Source organism: Myotis nattereri (genome assembly GCF_964212035.1).
Source record: "Myotis nattereri genome assembly, chromosome: 8".
Taxonomy (NCBI): Eukaryota; Metazoa; Chordata; class Mammalia; order Chiroptera; family Vespertilionidae; genus Myotis; species Myotis nattereri.
In genome coordinates this window covers 9353488-9374221 of record NC_138083.1, presented here as the reverse complement: position 1 = coordinate 9374221, position 20734 = coordinate 9353488, and the positions used below count along the sequence as shown (strand labels likewise).

The window sequence follows — 20734 nt, the reverse complement described above, 5'->3', positions numbered from 1 at the left end:
CCACGTCAGGAAAGAAAACGCAAACAACTTCCCATTTGGTGTGCTTTGCCCATGATTTTCAGCCATTAACTGCGCCCTTCTGCAGAAGTAAATTTGTCTTGCCGATAAAACAAGCAAACCACAAAAAAACAAAACAAAAACCTGCCCTGGCTGGTGTTCTCAGTGGTTAGAGTGTCAACCCTATTTCCATTCTTGGTCAAGGGCATCTGCCTGGGTTGCAGGTTCTATCCCTGGCCCTGGTTGGGGCGTGTGTGTGTGGGAAGCAACCAATCAAAGTGTCTCACATGGATGTTTCTCTTTCTCCCCCCCCCCCCGCCCCCCCCCCCGTCCCCACCCTTTCACTCTAAAAAAAAAAAAAAAAAATCAATGGAAAAAATATCCTCAGATAAGGATTAACAAACAAACAAAAAAATCCCTGTCTCTTCACATCTAATTTGCTGTTTTCTACAATTTCCTCACTTCTAGCTTAATTATTTATGGATGTTGATTATTCTCAACATTAACTACCAAGGGCGAGATTTCTGTCTCAGTGTTTTCAGTAATTATTTCTATCTGGAGCCATTCGCTTCAAGCTCCTCCTGTCTATATCCCTCACTGTTTCTAATATACTGTGGGTTCAGCCTCCAAATGATGTGTTGGACCAATGCCTTCCATGAACAGGTCTTTTTCGTGGCAACCATGGACAGTGTGTTGTGTGTGTGTGTGTGTGTGTGAGTGTGTGTGAGTGTGTGTGTGTGTGCGCGCGCGTGTGTGTGTTTAAATTCTAAGCCTTCAATGAGAATTCTCTAAATGATGTTATCATTTCCTCCTCTTTTAGTGAGAGGTTTAAAGGTAAAACATCATTTCCATCCAATGACGACATGCTGACAGCTGACGGTTGGTTACTCCCGAGCAGAAAGAGTTTCCCTGCCACAGTACTTGCCTTTGGCTTGTCCCAATTTGGTCTCAGTTCCCCTATGACACATTCTTGGGTTTTTCTCTTCTTTAACTGACACCCATGGAACCCGGGTGACTAAAAGCTGGTGCTCCCAGGGAGAAAAGAGAGACTCGTATAGTACATCAGCTGGTCAAAGAGTCACTAAACATGGATTTTTCTTCTCAAGAGGTCTGACCAGAGGTCCCCCAGCCTCGGTTTGTCACCTGCAGTGAACAAGAATTGGCACTTTTCTGATGCCATATTTGCCTGTGTGGATAGTGCAAACGATTAGCAAGGCCTCCTCAGCCACTGACTATGACACCTGCTCTTCAGAAGGGGCACAGGGCAGTGTTTCCCCGCCGAGCCCGTGCGACCCGGGGCAATCCCTTCATTCTTCTGAGCTTCAGTTTCCCCAAAATGTGGGTGCTAGTATCGTCCTCATTATCCCTTTAGCAGGATCAGCACCCCGTGCAGCCCCCGGAGCCCCAAAGATGTTAGCGGCTATCATCAGCTCACGCCACTTCAGGAAGGAAGGCCAGTAGGGTGAGCGCCAAGCCTGGCCCCCCCTTAATGTCATTCTCTAGGCAGGAACCCATGATGGTCATGAGCGGAACTCTATTGCCAGGTTCTGGGGGCCAACTCTGGACCTGCTATTTAATCAAGGGGGGACCCACCTCCCAAAGTCCAGGGTGGGGTTAAAGGGCTTAGGACGGAGCCTGGGACTAAGGATTTATCGAGCACCTGCTCTGGGCCAGCCTTGGGGGGGTACACGTGACACCAAGTCTTAGCCCCTGGGCAGCATATTCCCGTGGGAAAAACGGGCTCACACAATAAAAATGTGGCACCCGATGTCACCAGGGCTGGGTCCAGGACGCCAAGAGACCCGACGGAGCGCGCAGCTTCAGCCCTGGCAGTATCCCTGCCCTCATATGCAAGGTCAAGGCAAACCATAGCAACACCACCTCCCCAGATGCACACACAGCAGAGGTAAGAGTCAGCCCTCCTGGGGAAGAGATGGGGCTGGAGGGAGAGGCGGGGTAGGTGGCGGCTGGGAAGAAGTGAAATTTCCTCTCCTCCTAAAATAAGCCACTGGAGTGAGAAGAGAGGGAGCGATGTCTCCTCGGGCTGACGGCAAGGTGCGGGGTCGGGCGGGGCGTTCTCGGGCCGGGAGGAGGGGCGCAATCGCTTGGGGAAGCGGGACGGCCAGGTGGGCGGGGGCCCGAGAGCGCGCGTTCCAGTGTGTCGGCCAGCGGGTGGCCACGGCGGGGCGCAGGGACTCACGCGGCTCCTCCCCTCCGACCCCCTTCCTTCCTCCGCCTCCTTCCTCCTCCTGCACCTCCTCCTCCTCCTCGGATCCCGAGCCGCCGCCGCTCCTCCTCCTGGCGGGCTGGCTGATGAGTCAGCTGACGCCGGAGCTCCAGCCGCCTCGCCGCCGCGCTCTGCGCTCCCCCAAAGTGGCTGCGAGCCGGCCGCCCACTTTCACGGTCTGGGGGGACAGACTGATGTGCGTCTTCTAGAGCCACGCGGAGCCGCAGCCCAGGCAGCTTCCCCTCTCCAACTTTCTCCCCGCCCCCACGCCCCCTCGGACCCTGCCCTCCACCCTCCCCAAAGCCGCTCCGGGTGCGTGCGCTGGGGTGAGCGGGTCGCCGGCTGGCCGTCCGGGATGGCTTCCAATTTTAATGACATAGTGAAGCAAGGGTACGTGAGGATCCGGAGCAGGCGCCTGGGGGTGAGTACCGGTCCTCCTTGCCCCTGTTCGCTGCTTCAATTGTCTTCCTCCGGAGCCAGCATCTCGGAGGGAGGAAGATCCCGGCCGCGCCGGTGGGTTGCGCGCTGCTCGCCCCGCCGGCACCCACGCCTCTGGGGCGGCCGCTGCAGGGCCAGGTCTGGGCGTGTCGTGGGTCTATCTTTATCCCTCCGATGACTTGGCTTTCGGATGGTGGCCGCGTGTTCGGCTCCAGTAGCCGCTGGAGCCCATCTACTCGAAATAAATATTTCTCGGTAGCCATGGGAGTTAGAGCTGGGAGCGGGCGGGTGCGGAGCCCGCCGGGTGCCCGGTGCCCCTCTTCCCACTCGCCGCCGCCTCAACTTTTCCCGGGGAGGGATCCGCTGGCGGAGAAAGCGGGCAGGCGCCCGCGGTGCGGACCAGGTCGGCGACCCTCTGACCCCAGGGAGAGGTTGCGGCCCCGTGAAAGGTCTCCTTGGACTTGGGGTCCTGGACTGTGACCCACCTCTGTCCCAGGTGTGGGCAGAGGCGGCGTGGGCGGCCTCTGGCCAGCCGTCTAGGGGACGGGGCCGGAGCCTGAATTTTCCCCAGTCCTTAGCCCGGGTGGTGGATTTCTGCTGGGTGGAACCTGTTCCCCGCACAGAGGGAGCGTTCCCTAAATTGGTGCTGAAGGAAAGAATGAATGAATCGGAGAGCACTCACAGCGGACAGAGGAGGCACAGGGATGGCTCCTCTCCTCCCCCCTTTTCTCTGCGTTGATGGGACTTCAGAGAGAACTCATTCTGCTCCCCTTTGGGCTTGAGTGACCACAAGGATGCTGGAGGGAGGGGAAGGAAACTGGAATGATTTTTTTTCATTTCAAACTACCTCATTTCTCTTTGCCTCGCGTCAGGTGCGGTGGCTGTCTTTGTTTATTGTGTGCGTTTGGGGAGAGGTGGGGGAAGGAAAGTTAACTGAATAATGTCTGAAATCATAATTAATGGCAATGGTGATGTGGACTGGCCCCACTGGGAAGAGAGTTATAGTGAAGTCTCTCTACAAATATGTGTCATTGGCACCTTGGCACTTTTCTTTATGTGCCTGATGATTTCACTGTGGTAAATGGCTTGGAAAGAAAACCTGGTGATGAGAAACATTTGTAATAAAAACGCTTGCTTGGTTTGTTTTGGTCCCTCTCTTCCTCCTCCTCCTCCGCCTCCTCCTCCTCTTCCTCCTCTTCCTCCTCCTCCTCCTCCTCCTCCTCCTTCTCCCCCTTCTCCCCCCCTACCCCCATCCCTTCCCATCACCATGTTTTGCTTTAGCATTTATGCCCTGTGCTATTGTGCATAGATAATTAGGGAGAGATGTCACAGAACTGACCAATCCCCACCAGCACTCCCTGGGTTCCCTTGATCCACTTTTGCTCTGCAGATAGTCTCAGCAGCTGGAGCAACTACTGTTGGGCACCTAACTGAGCGACTCTCATGCAAAGGGCAGGAAATGATAGGAATGATATAATATTTTTTATAATCTTATGGGCAAGCCAGAGTGTTACAGTAGTAAAGGCAGCATTAAAAAGACTCCTTTCTAAGTTTAGACTTACTCCATCATGTCAATTGAGGAAATTGCTCAGAGACAGCCATTCTGCGTTAGGGAGCATTCCAATAGGAAGAGGACATGCATTATTAATGCAGAAAATGTGAATTATTCATCAGGATCGGAGTTTATGCCAAATTGTGACACATGGTGATTTATTTGAAAGACTAGTTACCATAACTTTCTAGCTTATGGTAATTGAGATTATTTTTCTATATTACTGTAACTGACACAATATAGTCTTATGTGTGTGCCAATGTTTATGGACAGATATTTGGAGCAGAAGGAAAGGAAATGTAGTTTGCATTCATTTTATATCTTAGAGTATTTTGGATGCCAGCGAGCAGTAGACTTTCTCAGGATTTATTCATTTAGACTGTGTTAACACTCACATCGATTTTAGAATATCTGTTAGATGATGGTTATTGCTCATGGAGAGAAAGGGTAAAAAATATGATCAAAGGAATCTGGTCTTCTTTGTTAACATTGGTTTTGTCACCAGTAAATTTTTAAAAAGTGTTCTCATTATATAACTTATTCACATAGTTGTCAGACGGCAGTGCAAACTAGAGTTTTGAATGAAGACTGCAAGTAATGGTGGAAAATGTTTCGGGGAAACGGTATAGGGAGCCTCTGTCCAAATTGGGCCCTGGTAACGGTGCTCGTCTAGGCTGCAGATCTGGAACCGCAGGCAACAGGTGTAAGTCTGAGGGAGGCAGGCCAGAGTGTCTGGCACAGAGTGGGTGCCCAGCCAGTGCCCCTTGAACTTTACAGAGTGAACACATAACTGCAATTCATGAGCCTCTTTAGGAACTAATATGACAGTGGTTTTATTAATGGAATCCAGACAAGTGTCAGTGGATTAGAACCGTGTTTGGGAGGGTTTATAATTAAACAAGAAAACAGCATTTCATGGAAAGCAGCTGTTGGGCCAAGAGATGCTCCCACGGGTTTGGAAAAAGAGAACAAATTCTGCTTCTATGACTCATTAGCTCTATGACCCTTGACCTTTCTTGGGCTCAGTTTTGAAGTGTATACAATGCACATTAGCTGTGTTGGGAGCATTAAATCAGATAATACTCGTAAAAATGCAGTGAAAGCATACAGCATTGATTCTGACGGTATGATTTCTTTAGTAAAATCAAAGATGAGTTGGAATCAGTGGAAGGATATAGGGATTATTGGTTTCTTTATTTTTATATTTTCAAGTGCCCAGAGGCATAAATGTTTATGCAGCTGGAGGCATTCTCACGGGATGAAGCTTTTACAAATTATATACATGTAAGTGATTTTTTTTTTAATGTGACAGGAAACATTCTAAGACTGTCCCCACAAATGGATAGTGGACAAGTGCTCATCTTTAGTTGAGATCCTAACCAGTTTAAGTGATTAAGTAATCACATACATATTGACTTTTCTTTAAACATAGAAAAGCTTAATGAAATTCAACTCCTATTACTCAAAAGTCCCGGTATCTTCACATCTTCATTCTCCAGCCTGCTCTCCGCGGGCTCATGGAGGCCTCAAGCTGTGCCCTGGGCAGTATTTGTTCAGGAATGTCCATGTTACTATTTGGGGGGCTGTGGGGTCAGCAGGGGAGCAGCTGTCTACAATTCTTTGGCTAACCCCCAAAAGGCCCTAAAAATGTATCCTTGGATGAGTGGTGAATCAGACAGTTTGCATATCATTAACCTGAGTGTGTGGCTTGCATGGAACAGTTTAACGGTTGGAACAGTTTAACGGTCCTCACTTGGTTTCTTCTTTTGCTACCGAGAGGATATCCCAATCAATATTTGCTTTGGCTTGTCCACAATCCAGACCTCAGAGTTTAAACTCACATTTAGTGTTTTCATCTACATCCCTCCCCTCGATTGCTCACTTTTAAATAATGCCTCTGGGCTCTTGTCTACCAAGGCCTATCTTTCCTGTCTAGCCCACATCTCTCCCCGGACCTCTGACAGCTGCCTCAGACTTAAAGCACCCTAACCCTGATGGCTTTATCCACACCAGCCTCTGCTGGAAGCTGCAGCTCAGCCAGGAGAGGGCCCAGCATTTTAGTTGCCCTGGTAAATGTCAAACAAGCAAGCAGCAATCAAACCTCATTCCTCTCTCCTTCTCTTAGCTCTCACTCCCAGACCAACTATCGGGAGATTCTGTGGGTCCTATCTTTGAAATGCACCGAGAATCCGACTGTCCCTCTAACCATTCACAGTTACCACCCTGGGCTGAGCCCTCCCACCCCCAGGTCCTCCCTGTAATATTGCAATGACCTCCTGATCTGGCTCCCTGGCTGCTTGAACCACCCATGTCTTTCCATGCAATTCAGAGTAAAAGCTTTACAATGGGCTCTGAGTTTCTGGCCCTTTTCTACTGCAGTTCCCTCTGCTTGGGATGCTGTTCCCCCGACTGCCTCCCTCACCTCCTTCAGCCTTTCCTCAAATGCCCCCTCCTCATTGAAGCCTTCCAGACACCCTATTTTATTATTTCTTCCCTCCTCTTCCCCCTGTATCCCTTCCCTTTTTTCTCTCTAGGCTTATCACCTGCCTCACATATTGGTCTGTAGAGTTTAGTTATTGATTGCCTGTATCCCCCAGATAGCATGTGAGGCTCAGTGAAGGCTGGGAATTCTCTATCTTTTATTTACATTACTAGAGGTCCGGTGCACAGATTCGTGCACTGGTCGGGGGCATAGCCTGCAGGGATTGGCCTGCTGTGGGAGTGCTGCTCATCCCAGCCAGCTGAGTGGCACTCCCATTGTGGGAGTGCACCGACCACCAGGGGGCAGCTCCTGCATGGAGAGTCTGCCCCCTGGTGGTCAGTGCATGTCATAATGACTGGTCGACCAGTTGTTCTGGTTGTTCCACTGTTCAGTTGCTGGGCTTTTATATATATAAATAAGTGAAGCCACGTGCCTGGAACAGTGCCCAGCATGGAGTGGGCATGTGATGAAGATGTCTTGAATGAATGCATGGAACGATCACTATGGACTATTTTAAAAGCACATTCTCTGACATGAGGCTGTGTTGAAATCCATTCAGCAACCAGTTATGTGACTTTGGATGAGTTGTTTAACATTTGTAAGCCCTAGTCTTCTGTAAAAATAGGGAGACTCATCATACACACCTAGGAGATGATCCTCGTAAAAGGGCTTAACACAGTGGTGGGCAAACTTTTTGACTCGAGGGCCACAATGGGTTCTTAAACTGGACCGGAGGGCCGGAACAAAAGCATGGATGGAGTGTTTGTGTGAACTAATATAAATTCAAAGTAAACATCATTACATAAAAGGGTACGGTCTTTTTGTTTTAGTTTTATTCATTTCAAACGGGCTGGATCCGGCCCGCGGGCCGTAGTTTGCCCACGGCTGGCTTAACACAATGCTTGGTCCAGTGGGAACCCAGCTAATGTTGCTTACTGCTCTCACTCTTCCTCCCCTGCCCTTGGAGGACGAGGACGCTTAGGTGGCTACTATTTCCACTGCTTCTGCGGCAGTAGCTCTCACCCTCAAGGAACTTGCTGGTTAGATAGGAAAACAAACTTCACATGTCTGAAATAATGAACATGTGAGCACAAAGGCTGCCTGGCACCGATGCTGGGCACAGAAGGAACCTCTGCCATTGCAAGACTGTCCATGATGCTTAGAAAAAAGGCAGTGGCATCAACACCAGGACAAAACCATCCCCATTGACTTTGCTTGGAGGGAGCTCATCCGACCAGCAGGTATTTCTGTCTACTTGGGGGTCTTCCTGGGGGGCAGAGAATGGATTTGAAAAATTGGTTTGGTAAATGGCCAGATTTTAGGAAGATCTATTTTCTTCCCCTTGGTTTCTGTTTCACCTGACCCAGTGTGCCAAAGAGGCATTCATAGTTCAGTGAGGGTTTTTGGATTTAGGGATGTTTAGGAATCTGCATTTTTTTTATGATACCATGACAAAGTCACAATCATAATATGAAAATCACAGAAACAGAATAATTTTATCAGATACTGTTGGTACATAAGACACACACAACTGTTCAGTAAAATGTATGAGTGTGGCTTTTCTTCCTTAAAAGAAAGAGACTTTGGGGATAACTTTACCAGTCAGGAAATGTATGGCCCGATAGACGGAAGTCACGGGCCCAAGTCAAGAGCACACAGCATTTTGGCCCCATTGGAATCAGCTTCCCGGGTTCCCATGTCCGCCGTGCTTCCCTGCTGGCGTTTCAGGCATCGGCATTCAGTGGCCCGCGTGGATGACAGGATTAATTATGCATAAAGTCAGCCTTTAATCATCGTCCCCAAAACCGATTTACCCAAGAATGGCCAATTTAGCGACTTTTGTGTGTGGACATTAACAAAATTACTGTTGTGATGCTTTCCTGTCCATCTGCCAGTGTAGAAGATGAGAAAAATTTATTTTTAAGCAGTTTGGTAGTTTTTGTCAGGGAATCATTATCTTTGGTATTTGAAGAGTTTAGTTTTCATTTGGGATATATTTGCTTTCATTTTATCATTCATCAAATATTTATTGAGTGCCTACTAGTGTTAAGCTCAAGATAAACCGCCTTAAATTAGATAGGCACAGTCAACATCCTTGCGGAATTAACAGGCTGCTTTTGGACTTGTATTGTGAACTTGAGATTAGTATATTCGAGATAGTTTAGGGGGAACTAGTCTCAGTACAAGGTCAATGGTCGGGTGGAAGATACCTTCAGATCTCTCCCTGTCCCGGGGTTGGGGCATGAGAAAGGGCGCATGATTTTCCTCTCTCTCCGCATTGCTCCCAGCTGGGTGGCAGTAAACCTTTGGAGATTTAAAGCCAGGACGAATTCTGCTGCCTCCCTCCCTCCAGCCCCCATTTTGGAGAATTTCAAAGTGCAATTGTGAGTTAAGAAATGCCACAGATACTTGTGAATGTCGAAGTTAAAATAGTTTCTTTCTAGAATGCAGACGGCTAAATTTGGGTTGAGTATCTGCACGCAGAACTGTGCGGAGCAGGTGGGGACTGCCTTTATTTCTCTAGTTTTCTAAGCCTCTGTTCATGGCCTGGATCCCAGAGATCGTAACTTGAGCTGTGTGGATTATGTTCTTTTTGTTTTGTTTTTGTTATTGTTATTTATTTTTTAAAATTCTTTATTGTTTAACGTATTACATATCATATTACTTATGTCTCCTTTTCCCCTCATTGACCTCTCCCCGGCCACCCCTCCCCCCCAGCACATGCCCTCACCCCGCCCAGTGTCTGTGTCCATTAGTTTTGCTTATATGCATGCATACAAGTTCTTTGGTTGATCTCTTACCCTGCTCCCCCCCCCCCCCCCACCTTCCCTCTGAGGTTTGACAGTCTGTTCAATGCTTCTGTGTCTCTGGATCTATTTTTGTTCATCAGTATATGTTGTTCATTATATTCCACAAATGAGTGAGATCATGTGATATTTATCTTTCTCTGACTGGCTTATTTCGCTTAGCATAATGCTCTTCAGGTCCATCCATGCTGTTGTGAATGGTAAGAGCTCTCTCTTTTTTACAGCAGCGTAGTATTCCATTGTGTAGATGTACCACAGTTTTTAATCCACTCATCTGCTGATGGGCTCTTCAGCTTTTTCCAAAACCCAAAGTGAAAAGTTTCTGCACAGCAAACGAAACCATCAACAAAACAACAAGAAAGCCCACTGCATGGGAGAACATATTTGCCGACATTATCTCCAATAAGGGTTTAATCTCCAAAATTTATAGGGAATTCATACATCTTTAAAAAAAGGAAGATAAACAATCCCATAAAAAATGGGCAAAGGACTTAGACACTTTTTGAAAGTGGACATACAGAAGGTCAAGAGATATATGAAAACATGCTCAACGTCACTAATCACCCGAGAGATGCAAATCAAAACGACAACACGGTACCATCTCACACCTGTCAGAATGGCTATCATCAACAAATCAACAAATGATAAGTGCTGGTGAGGATGTGGAGAAAAAGGAACCCTCGTGCACTGCTGGTGGAAATGCAGACTGGTGCAGCCACTGTGGAGAACAGTATGGAGTTTCCTCAAAAAATTAAAAATAGAACTCCCATTTGACCCAGTAATCCCACTTGTAGGAATATATCCCAAGAAATCAGAAACACCAATCAGAAAGGATATATGTATACCTATGTTCACAGCAGCACAATTTACAATAGCTAAGATTTGGAAACAGCCAAAGTGGATTATGATCTTGAGCCGAGTCGTCCTCAAACAGGCTCCAGGGAGAGAATGCAGGTGATTTTTCTCAGGTGATGCTTCATAGTTTCTGTCAGATTCTTACAGATCTCCCAGGCCCTCTCACCACACACTCTCTACATCTTCCAAAAAGTTAAGAACCACAGTCTCATTTTAAAAAATTACTTAGATAACGGTAGGGTCACATGCAGTTGTGAAAATAATACAAAGAGATATCCTGTGTCCTTTACCCAGTTTCCCGCAATGGTAACATCTTTCAGATCCATCGCACAACATCACAGCCAGGATGCTGACATTGCTCCCGTCAGATACAGAACATTCCGTCACCATCACCGCAAGGTCCTTCCTCCCGCCCTTTCCCTCTCCCACAGCCCGAAGTCCCTGGCAACCACTAATCTGTTTTTCGTTTCTACAATTTTAAGAATAGTATGTAACCTTTCCAGAATTATCATTGTACCCATGGTCAATTCCTTTTTCATTGCTAAGTAATATTCCACAGTCAGGATGTGCCATAACGTGTTTAGTCATTCATCTGTTGAAGGACATTTGGGGTGGTTTCCAGTTTGGGGCTGTTATGAGTAAAGCTGATGTAAACATTGTGCACTTGTTTCTGAGTGAATGGAAGGGTTCATACCTCTGTAGGAGGCCACCTGCCAGAGAGTGATAGGGGGCCTGGATCCGAGCGCAGAGCCAGAATAGCAGCACACTGTTTCCCCTTCCACAGGCTAAGAATGCTTTCAACCTCAGAAAAGATGCCATCCGTTAAGGGAAAGTCCCTAAAATCGTGCTTGCGCAGTAGCTCTTAAGGCTGTCCTTTTGGTGACCTTTGCTCATTATAATAGTAAAAAACACACCCCTGGGTGGAGATTTAAAATGCTAATGAGACATGCATAGTATGTTGGAGCATGTAGCCCTCCTATACTTGTGCCAGCTGGTACCAGCTCACCAGAAGAGGGACCTGGAAGATGAACCAGGAACCAGGACTCACCAGCACCATATGAATGCAGCCTGGTGAAGGCTCCGGAGCCATAGCCACTCTCCCTGTGCGCTCCCTGATGCATCAAGCTGTGGTCTCTTCCCTCTAAAGCTTAGTAAACCTTTTGTGTTCTAACTATGGCCTCCTCCCACTATTTCTCTCCAGGGAAAGACAAGAACATACCCTGTATTCGGTAACACCTCTAGGTAAATGCCCAGGAGAGCAGTGGGTGGGTTACATTGGTAATTCTTGTTTGTTTTGTTGAGAAACTGCCAAACTGCTTTCCACAGTGGAAACTGTTGTTCACACTCACCCAGCAGAGTGTGGGTGACCCAGCTTCTCTGCACCCTCGCCAGAATTCCCTGTCACCAGCGTTTGATGTGGTTACTATTCTTTATATTTCACATGTTCTGTGTGTGTGTGTGTTGATGAAAATGCCTATTCATGTTTTGTGCCCATTTTCTATTGCCTTGTTTGTTTTTTAACCATTGAGTTTTGAGAGTTTTAAAAAAATGTGTATTCTCTTTATCTACACTAATAAAAGAGAAAAATGGTAATTGGCGTACGGCGATACCGTTTTCATTGGCTAATCAGGGCTATATGCAAATTAACTGCCAACTAAGATTGGCAGTTAACTGCCAACTAAGATTGGCAGTTAACTGCCAACAAGATAGCGGCTAATTTGCATACGTAGGCACAATGCAGGGAGGCAAAAGGGAAAGCAGGAAGAAGCCCCCTGCCACTGACAGTAATCGGAAACCCAGGGGGGAGCTCAGAGCTGGGGGGCAGGGCAAAGGCGGCCCTGGGGCCGCCTTTGCCCTGCCCCCCAGCCATGATGGGAGAATCAGGTGCCTTTGCCGCCCTGGCCAGTGATAGCAGGAAGTAGGGGTGGAGCCTGCGATGGGAGCTGGGCACGGTTGAAGCTGGCAGTCCCAGGAGCTAGGGGTCCCTTGCCTGGGCCCAAAGCGAAGCCCACGATCGCGGCGCCCCCTGCTGCCACTGCAGGTCCCCGCTGCCTGGGCCAGACGCCTAGGCCAGAGGCGTTAGGCCTGGGCAGGGGCAGAGCCTGCAGCCGCGGGGAGCTGGGGGTCCCCCGCCCAGGCCTGACACCTCTGCCGGAGGCCTCAGGCCTGGTCAAGGGGCCGATCCGGTGATTGGTGATCAGAGGGTGATGAGGGTCAACTCCTCTGGCTGAGGCATCAGGCCTGGGTGGGGGGCGGAGCCGGGGATTGGGGGGATATGATGGTCCCCTTGCCCAGGCCTGAAGCCTGGGTCAGAGGCATCAGGCTTGGGCGGGGGGTGGAGCAAGCAATCAGAGGGAGATGGGGGTCCCCTGCCCAGGCATGATTCCTGGGCCAGAGGCCTCAGGCCTGGGCGGGGGCCAGAGCCAGTGATTCGGGGGGAGATGGGGGCCCCCTGTCCAAGCCTGACACCTCTGGCGGAGGCGTCAGGCCTGGACAAGGGGCCGATCAAGCGATTGGAGGGTGATGGGGGTCAACACCTGAGGGCTCCCAGTATGTGAGAGGGGGCAGGCTGGGCTGAGGGACACCCCCCCCACCCACCCAGTGCACGAATTTCATGCACTGGGCCCCTAGTATATTCATAAATGGATATTAATATTTTTCAGACATATGGGTCTTAAAGGAAAAAAAAGCCCATGTATTCAATAGCATCCTCTTAAGGAACTTCCATCTGATATTACGATAGGTGCATATGTCACTTCTCACCCCCCAGAACCCAGGAACTTAACTCACATTTGCCTAAGCCTTCCCCACTCCTTCCCCCACTCTTGCCTCAGCCTTTATTTTTCCTTCATTCGTATATACAATGAATGCTTTAGTGGTTAATAGAGAAATTAGCCAGTCTTATGAATGGACTAATTTAATTTAAATTAAAACACTGCTTTGAATTCAAAGCTTTTACTTAACATAAGTCTCACTGTTTAGGAAAGCAATTAAATTCTTAAAATGCATTTTATCATCTTAACACCACATATTAACTCAATAAAAGAAATCTATTTAAAAAAACCCCTAAGAAATCCTACCTCCGAGAATCCCCTAGCAAAATGGACTCTTCAAATGAACCATTTCTTCAGGTTTCCAGGTTTCTTTCTGCCAACATGCAGTTCTTTGGCTCATTTGCATAGGAACCGCTTTAGAGCCTGGGCTGTAATTCAGCACCAGAGGCCCCAAATCTAGATGTTATGAAGCCAGTCTGGTCTTCGACATCTATTGATTCAGATACAAATGTGGTGGTTAGTGAGGGTGGACAGGAACAGTTCTCTGGAGAGTGTGCTGCTGGGAGCTTAGTCCTTTGAATCCGCCTTCTTTCTGATTTTCTCCTGGCTGGGAGCTTCCTGTTGGTATCCAGGGCTGAGCTTTTACTTCCCGCCTCAAATGCCCGGCCCTGCCCACCACGGCTAAAGACTCCCGCATCCCTCTGGGATTCCGCTCTCACGTGGGTATACATAGGACTTTTAAAGGTGAATTTTCTTATTTTTGTGCTGGATATATTCTTCTTAAATGATTTTGTTGTTTATGGTTTTTTCCCACTAGGATGTAAGTTCTATGAGACAAATGACCCTGGCTGTGTTGTTCAGTGCCACGTCCCCAGCGTTCAGCCCACAGTAAATACTCAGCATTTGCTGATTGAAGGAATGCAGGTCTGAATAATAGAGTGGGATATTCCAGGGTAAGAAGACAAGTAGAAGACTACGGGTCCCAGCTGATTTTGTTGTAGATGCTACTCTTGAGTAGTAGAATGTTCTAGAATTTCTCATTGGCATGTAATTACTGTTGGTATGTAACCTGCAAATTCAGTATCGGGGAATACAGCACTTAATGCTGGAGGTTTGGATTGACCTCCTTCAAATTAAATTTTGTTGGATGTTTTTGGGAATAGGAAATACGTACAGTTGGTATGAACGTTGAAGGTTCAGGGCTTATGCATTGAATGGTAAGATTTCTTTTCATCTTTGTCCACAGGAATCACCTCGTTTCGTTCCCCAAAAACAACCACCATGAAGAGTTTCTTCCAGAATAGTCTATGTACCAGAAGTTTTGTGTATATGTGTCTCATGTGCATGATCTATAATTTCCCTGTTTCATGGTTTTCTTGTTTAGCAACCTACCATGCTTTTGAATGATAAGATAGGATTCCAGTGTATGGGTACATCCAAACTCATGTAGTTATTTGCTTATTTATTCATGCTTCCTCCTTTCCTTCCTTTCTTTGTATTGTTATTAAATATGTGCATGAAGTATTTTAATGAGCATCTGACAGATCCTGAAACGGAGTTACTAAGATTCTCGTCCAAGTCACACAGCTGGTACGTGGCAGAACCTGAATTTGAATTCAAGCTGCGACTGTGTTGTGCAGTATTTGTGTAGTTCTCCCTCTCCCCCGCCCCTTCTGTTACAAATGGGACCGCAGACCACTCAGCGTCTCACCCAGCGGGGGAGCACATTGGTGAATCAATTCCCACAAGTGGGACTTGTTGCCCGAAGTGTATTCGCCTGTCCAGCGGATGCTCCCCAGCCCCTCTGAGCGCGCCGCCTCCTCTCCTCTGGCAGGAGTGTGTCTGCGAGCTCTGGAAAGGGCTTGCTAATCTAAAATGAGAAACAGACCCTCTGTACACAGGCTTCTCAAGCACGACACCGAGTTCTTGGCAATTTTGTAATTAGAATCTTTCCAGTTTGCAGTCCTTTCTCTTTTGAGAATGATATTTACTGAACTTAAAAAGTAGTTATTAAGTAAGGGTTTGGAAACACACAAAAGGTTATTCACTTTCTTAAAAAAAAAAAAAAAACCCACCTTCCTGGGAAATGCTCTGTAGAAATCTTTGGTCTAGGAAATATGCTAAATCATGGTAACTGTGACTGTTTGTTACTTTTATTCTAAAAACAAAGTTATAATATTGAAAATTTGATCAACACATGTTAGGTAAAAAATAAAAAGATTTATGTGTTGACTCAAATAAGTACATATTGCCTAATGTAACCCAAACAATATTTTTATTAGCTTGGCCAGCCTTGTAATATGCTTCAGGTAGGTCTAGCCCTGGCGGGGGTGGAGGGAGGGTATTCATCTTTTCACGGCTGGCTAGATGCAAGTCCTGAATATTCCACTTATGTTCTTCCAACATATTAAGAACCGTGAGGCCTTGCCTCCTTCGGAGTCTCCAGCCTCTTTCCCGTTCCCTCCAAGCTCCAGCCACTCTGGCTCCTTTCTGGTCTTCACAGGACAGTCTTGTTCATTCACGTCCTTTGCACTCAGATTCTTCCCTTTATCTATGACGCTCCCCCATGTCTGGCTCTTAGCTCAGTTATCAGCTCAAAAGCCACCCTTGCAGACAGTGTTTGACCCTCCCATTCCAGGTGGCCTCCCTTGGGGATTCTCTGTCTCACCACCCTTTTTGTTTCCTTCAGTCAGCCCTCGCACCTGCAATGTTACTTTTTAAATCTTCATCTCTTTATTGTTTTTTTTTTTCCTACTTGTCTCTGAGAATTGAGAGGGTGATATCTTTTTCTGTTTGTTTGTTGTTTTTGTTTTTGTTGTTCACAGCTGAGTTCTCAGTGCCTGGCACACAGGAAGTGCTCAATAAACATTTAAGTAGATAAATGAAGCCCCGAGACAGCATTTTGCATATTAAATTATGAAACAGACACTAACCCTAGCATATCATGTGCATATTCAGAAATCCCAAGAAATTCCGAGAGTTCGGGGGAATTCCTTTGTGTGGTTTGTTGTTAGCCCTTCTGCATTATTCCAGCCACAGTCCTCGGAGGAGAGAAACCTGGCTGGAATGACAAGGGCCTGATTGGTACCCGGGCCTGCTGCTGGCCATCTGCTGTGACCAGAGCTGTCCCTGAACTTCTTGCACCTCAGCCTCCTGGTGGCAGGGTGGAGATAGACAGGTCTCACCTCGCTCCCTCCCCACCTGCCGCCTCAAGCAGGATGGCGGATGTGAAAAGCATGCTAAGCACACATCGCCTCTGTAGGCCCCGTGCGTCTCCTCCCTGCCCTCCATTGGCCTCCCGAGTGGAGAATGGCAGAGACAACTTTGGATTCCACTCTGATGCTGTGACTGTGCCAGACCCCAAACAAGGACAGGTAGCTTTCTACATTTATTACTTTAGGTTTCAAAAGGCAGCATTGAATTTCTGGAAAAAAAGAAACAGGGAAAAAAAGGCCAACTCTACCTGTAACGAAACATGGCTACACACACACACACACACACACACACCCCATCCACATCATCCCCTCCCCCACACACCACATTACGCATACCACACGTAGCCCACCATACCACACCCCACACACATACACATGATACCACACACACACACACACACTACCCACACCATACTCACATCATGCGACACACACAAACATACACACATCCCATACCACACACACATGCCACACCACACATACACACACACCACACTACACTCATCACACACACACACACACACACGACACCATCCATATCATACTCACCATACCAACCCACACACACACACCACACCACACACACAAACACACACACACCCCTTACCACACCCATACATGTCACACACACACACACACACACACACCACACCACACACACATACCATCCATATCACACGCCCCCACACATAGCACGCCATACCACACCCCCCACACATACCACACTCACCATACACACACACACCATATACATCACAGCCCCCCACACACATACCACACATAGCATGCCATACCACACCCCACACACATACACACTTTACTAGACACACATATACACACACACACACACCACACTACCCATACCATACCCACACCACACCATACACACAAACACACACACATACTATACCACATACACCCATGCCACACCACACATATACACACACCACACCACCCACACCATACCACACCCACACACACACACCACACACACACATCCCATATCACACACACATGCCACACTGCACACACACACACACCACACCATACCACATACACACACCAATTCTTTTTAATAACTTTTTTGAATTACATGCACAAGGTGAAGAAATTTAAAAATGCCAAAAACCCCCGCAAACAACCCCAAACAACAACAACAACAAAACCCAGGAAGCACTGAGGAGGAGATTTCCCTCCTACCCCAGACCTGTCACACTCCCAGGCACAGCCGTTCGAGCAGGTTCTTGGACATTTGTGTGCAGACGCTATGTGTAAGTACCCGGGAAAGTGCGTGTGTGGAGGGCGCACACGGGGTTCCTTTTATTTGATGTTTTATACTCCGCCCTCTCCTTTTACCTTGTGTTGGAGCACTTTTCAAGCATCTCTGTGTTCACTCATCTCCTGCTCCACAATTTCTAAACTTAGTTCAGGCGACTAATGGACATTTCAAGGTGATTTCTCGTCTTTGCTGACTACACCATGAAGCAGTAGCATCTTGGGAACACAGGATGCCATTTTCTAGGATGAATCCTGAAAAGGAAGCTGCTCTTGCGAAGGGGTGGCCATTCACAGCTGTGTGCACAGAGCCAGGCCGCTTCTCTCTTTCTTCAGAGCGGCTGTCCCAGTCTGCTCCACGCAGAGGGCTTGTCCCTGCCGTCCATCTGGGCATGTTTCACTGTGTGACCTTTCGGGGTGTTCTCCTGCCTCTGCTCCTTGGCTCAATCCCCACCCCCCTCCAGATCTGTTCTGTTTATGGCGAACTGATCACCTGGAAAACTCAACCTAACCCTGTCCTCCCTCTACTTTCAGACACTTCAATGCCTTCCCCTTACACATAGACACCCTGCATGTCCTTGAGATGCTCTGATCTGGACCCTGCCATGTCTCAGACCACATCATTGATCAAACCAATGAAGCGCCAAAGCAGTGCTCCAGTCACGGTACCTGCTGATGAGTGCTCAAGCCAGCATGCTCCCTTCAGTTCCTCTGTGGCCCAGCTCTTTGCTTTCTTATTCCATTCCACATGCTTTTTCATTGATTAGGGAAATTCTTCCTTTTTCTTCTGCTTCCTCCTCATCCAGCAAATTCCAGCTGTGCTGTCATTGTCTTGGAGATGCTTTCTCAACACCATCCCCTCTCTAACTGGTGGGAGAAGCCACTTGCCCCGTGTAGACCTTTATATTTAAAAGAGAGGTCTGGTGCATGAAAATTCATGCACTGGAGGTGGGTCCCTCAGCCCTGCCTGCCCCCTCTCACAGTCCAGGAGCCCTCAGGGGCGGGAGGCAACCCAGCAATTAAGGGAAGGCAATGCCCCCATCACACCTCTGCTGCTGCCACTGCTGGCAGTGCAAGTTTTGGCCAGCCCTGGTTACCTGCACCTCGGGCGGCCCTGGGCGGCTGGGGGTCTTTGGGGACTGGGGGCTCCAGAGGCAGGTGTGTGGCAAGGCTGGTGGGGTTGAGGGGACTGGGCGCTGCCATCTTGTGGCTGTGGGCGCCACCATATTTGAGGGCGTGACAGTCAATTAGCATATTCCCTCATTGGCTGTAGGTGCTGCCATCTTTGAGGGCAGGGCATCAATTAACATATTCCATCCTTATTGGCTGTAGGTGCTGCCATCTTTGCTATGGTGTGAGGGTCAATTAGCATATTCTCTCTTTATTACATAGGGCTAGGGGCCCAGTGCATGAATTTGTGCACCTTGAAAGGAACTGTTGGCTGCAAGGCTGCAGTGGGCACAGGGGTGGGTCTCAGCCTATCCTCTTCACCCCCGCCCACCCCTCCCACCACAGCCCCCATCCCCTCTCTGCTGGCAGCCCTGCTCCTGCTGCCGAAGCTCCCACACACTGACAGCGCCACCCCCACTCGCACCCGCTAATGGTGTGGAGCCATTGGGGCTGGCGCCAGCAGCTGGTGTGAGCAGGGCCAGTACTGTCAGCCAGTGTGAGCGGCGGCTGTTGCCCTGATAACCCCTCAGGAGCAGGGGGAGGTGAAGAAGCCCTCAGGGGCGATTGGGACCTGCAACCGCCACTTGCACCCACTGACAGTGCCGAGCGATTGGGACCAGCGCCGGGTGCCGGCAGCAGGTGGAAATGTCAGCTCCGGTGCCGGCTGTGGATACGAGCAGTGGGTGTGAGCACCAGGTGGGACCGCGGTGCACGGGAGCAAAAATTTTCAGTAACCACCAGAGGCTCGCTCCCGATGACAGCCTTGGTCTGGTGCCCCCACTCACCTGCTCCACCATCCCACCGTGGCCGACGCCCGCCATGTTCTGTGCTCTGCTGCCTGCTGCCGGCACCAGCTATGCTCTATGCGCACCTCTGGTGATCAGCACACATCATAGCGACCTGTTGTTAAGTTGTTCGGGTGTTGGGTTGTTCTGCTGTTTGGTTTATTTGCATATTAGGGTTTTATATGTATAGATTGATTAAAATGAAATAAAATACAAAAAATACCATTCCCCAGTCACACTGGCCATATTTCCAGTGCTCAAGAGCCATACTTGTTAGTAACTCCCGTCTGGGCAGCACAGAGTAGAATATTTCCTCAGTGTAGAGCATTCTGCTGGACAGGGTCTTTATGACACTCATGGCTGTTTCAAATGGTAGGCTTTGAGGGTAAAGTTTTTTTAAAAATATATTTTTTATTGATTTCAGAGAGGAAGGGAGAGGGAGAGGGAGAGAGAGATAGAAACATTAATGATGAGAGAGAATCATTGATCGGCTGCCTCCTGCATGTCCCACACTGGGGCTCAGAATTGAGCCACTGAACCTATATCTCCTGGTTTATAGGTCTATGCTCAACCACTGAGCCACACTGGCCAGGCTGAGGGTAAAGTTTTGATGCTGTTACCCTCCCTAGTCTGTGAGCTCCACAAGGGATCCAGCTGTCCTCACCCTGCTGCTTGCTTTCCCCATATAATGGGGGCTCAATAACTCTGCTGAGTGAATGAATGAATTCCTCCCAGCTCTTAGCTTTATTGTTGTGCCTCATTGATCAGCAGACCTTCTGGGAAAGGAGGGGCTGGACAGTCCATGCTCTCACCCAAGTCCCATCAACATTCCCGTCGGATACCTTAGCAGTTCCCTAAGTCACCACCATCTGGGACTCTTTAACCTTTCCCACTGGGCTTGACCCCTCAGCATCCATTGCCTCCCTGTGGAAAGGTCGACTGGGATTGGACTGGACCTGTGTGGTGGGCTCTGGAGCCTTCCAGGCCTGCACCACCCCTTTCCTCTGGTGGAGTTGGGGGAGGGGGATTGACTTACATCTTGCAGCTGAGCCCCCTGCTGCTGCTGAAGAAAGCGGCCTGGCCTGAAGCCAAGCTTGTCCTGGGGAACCGCTGCACTCAGTGACTCCCCCAGTTTGGGACAACTCTGTGAGCGTCCA

The 20734-nt window shown here is 48.6% G+C and overlaps 1 protein-coding gene across 3 annotated transcripts in view; it reads left to right on the top strand.

Annotated features, from left to right (window-relative positions):
* The first annotated feature begins 1933 nt into the window (after positions 1 to 1933).
* Positions 1934 to 20734, top strand: part of DOK5 (docking protein 5) — a 134038-nt gene continuing 115237 nt past the window's right edge. The window contains exon 1 of one of the 3 annotated variants that reach the window (XM_081097122.1): positions 1934 to 2052. In XM_081097122.1, coding sequence (XP_080953248.1) covers positions 2029 to 2052 — 24 coding nt within the window. In that variant the 5' untranslated portion in view covers positions 1934 to 2028. Of the gene's footprint in view, positions 2053 to 2083; positions 2646 to 20734 lie in introns of those variants that run through there. The other 2 variants (XM_081097121.1, XM_081097124.1) reach the window with 2 other exon arrangements.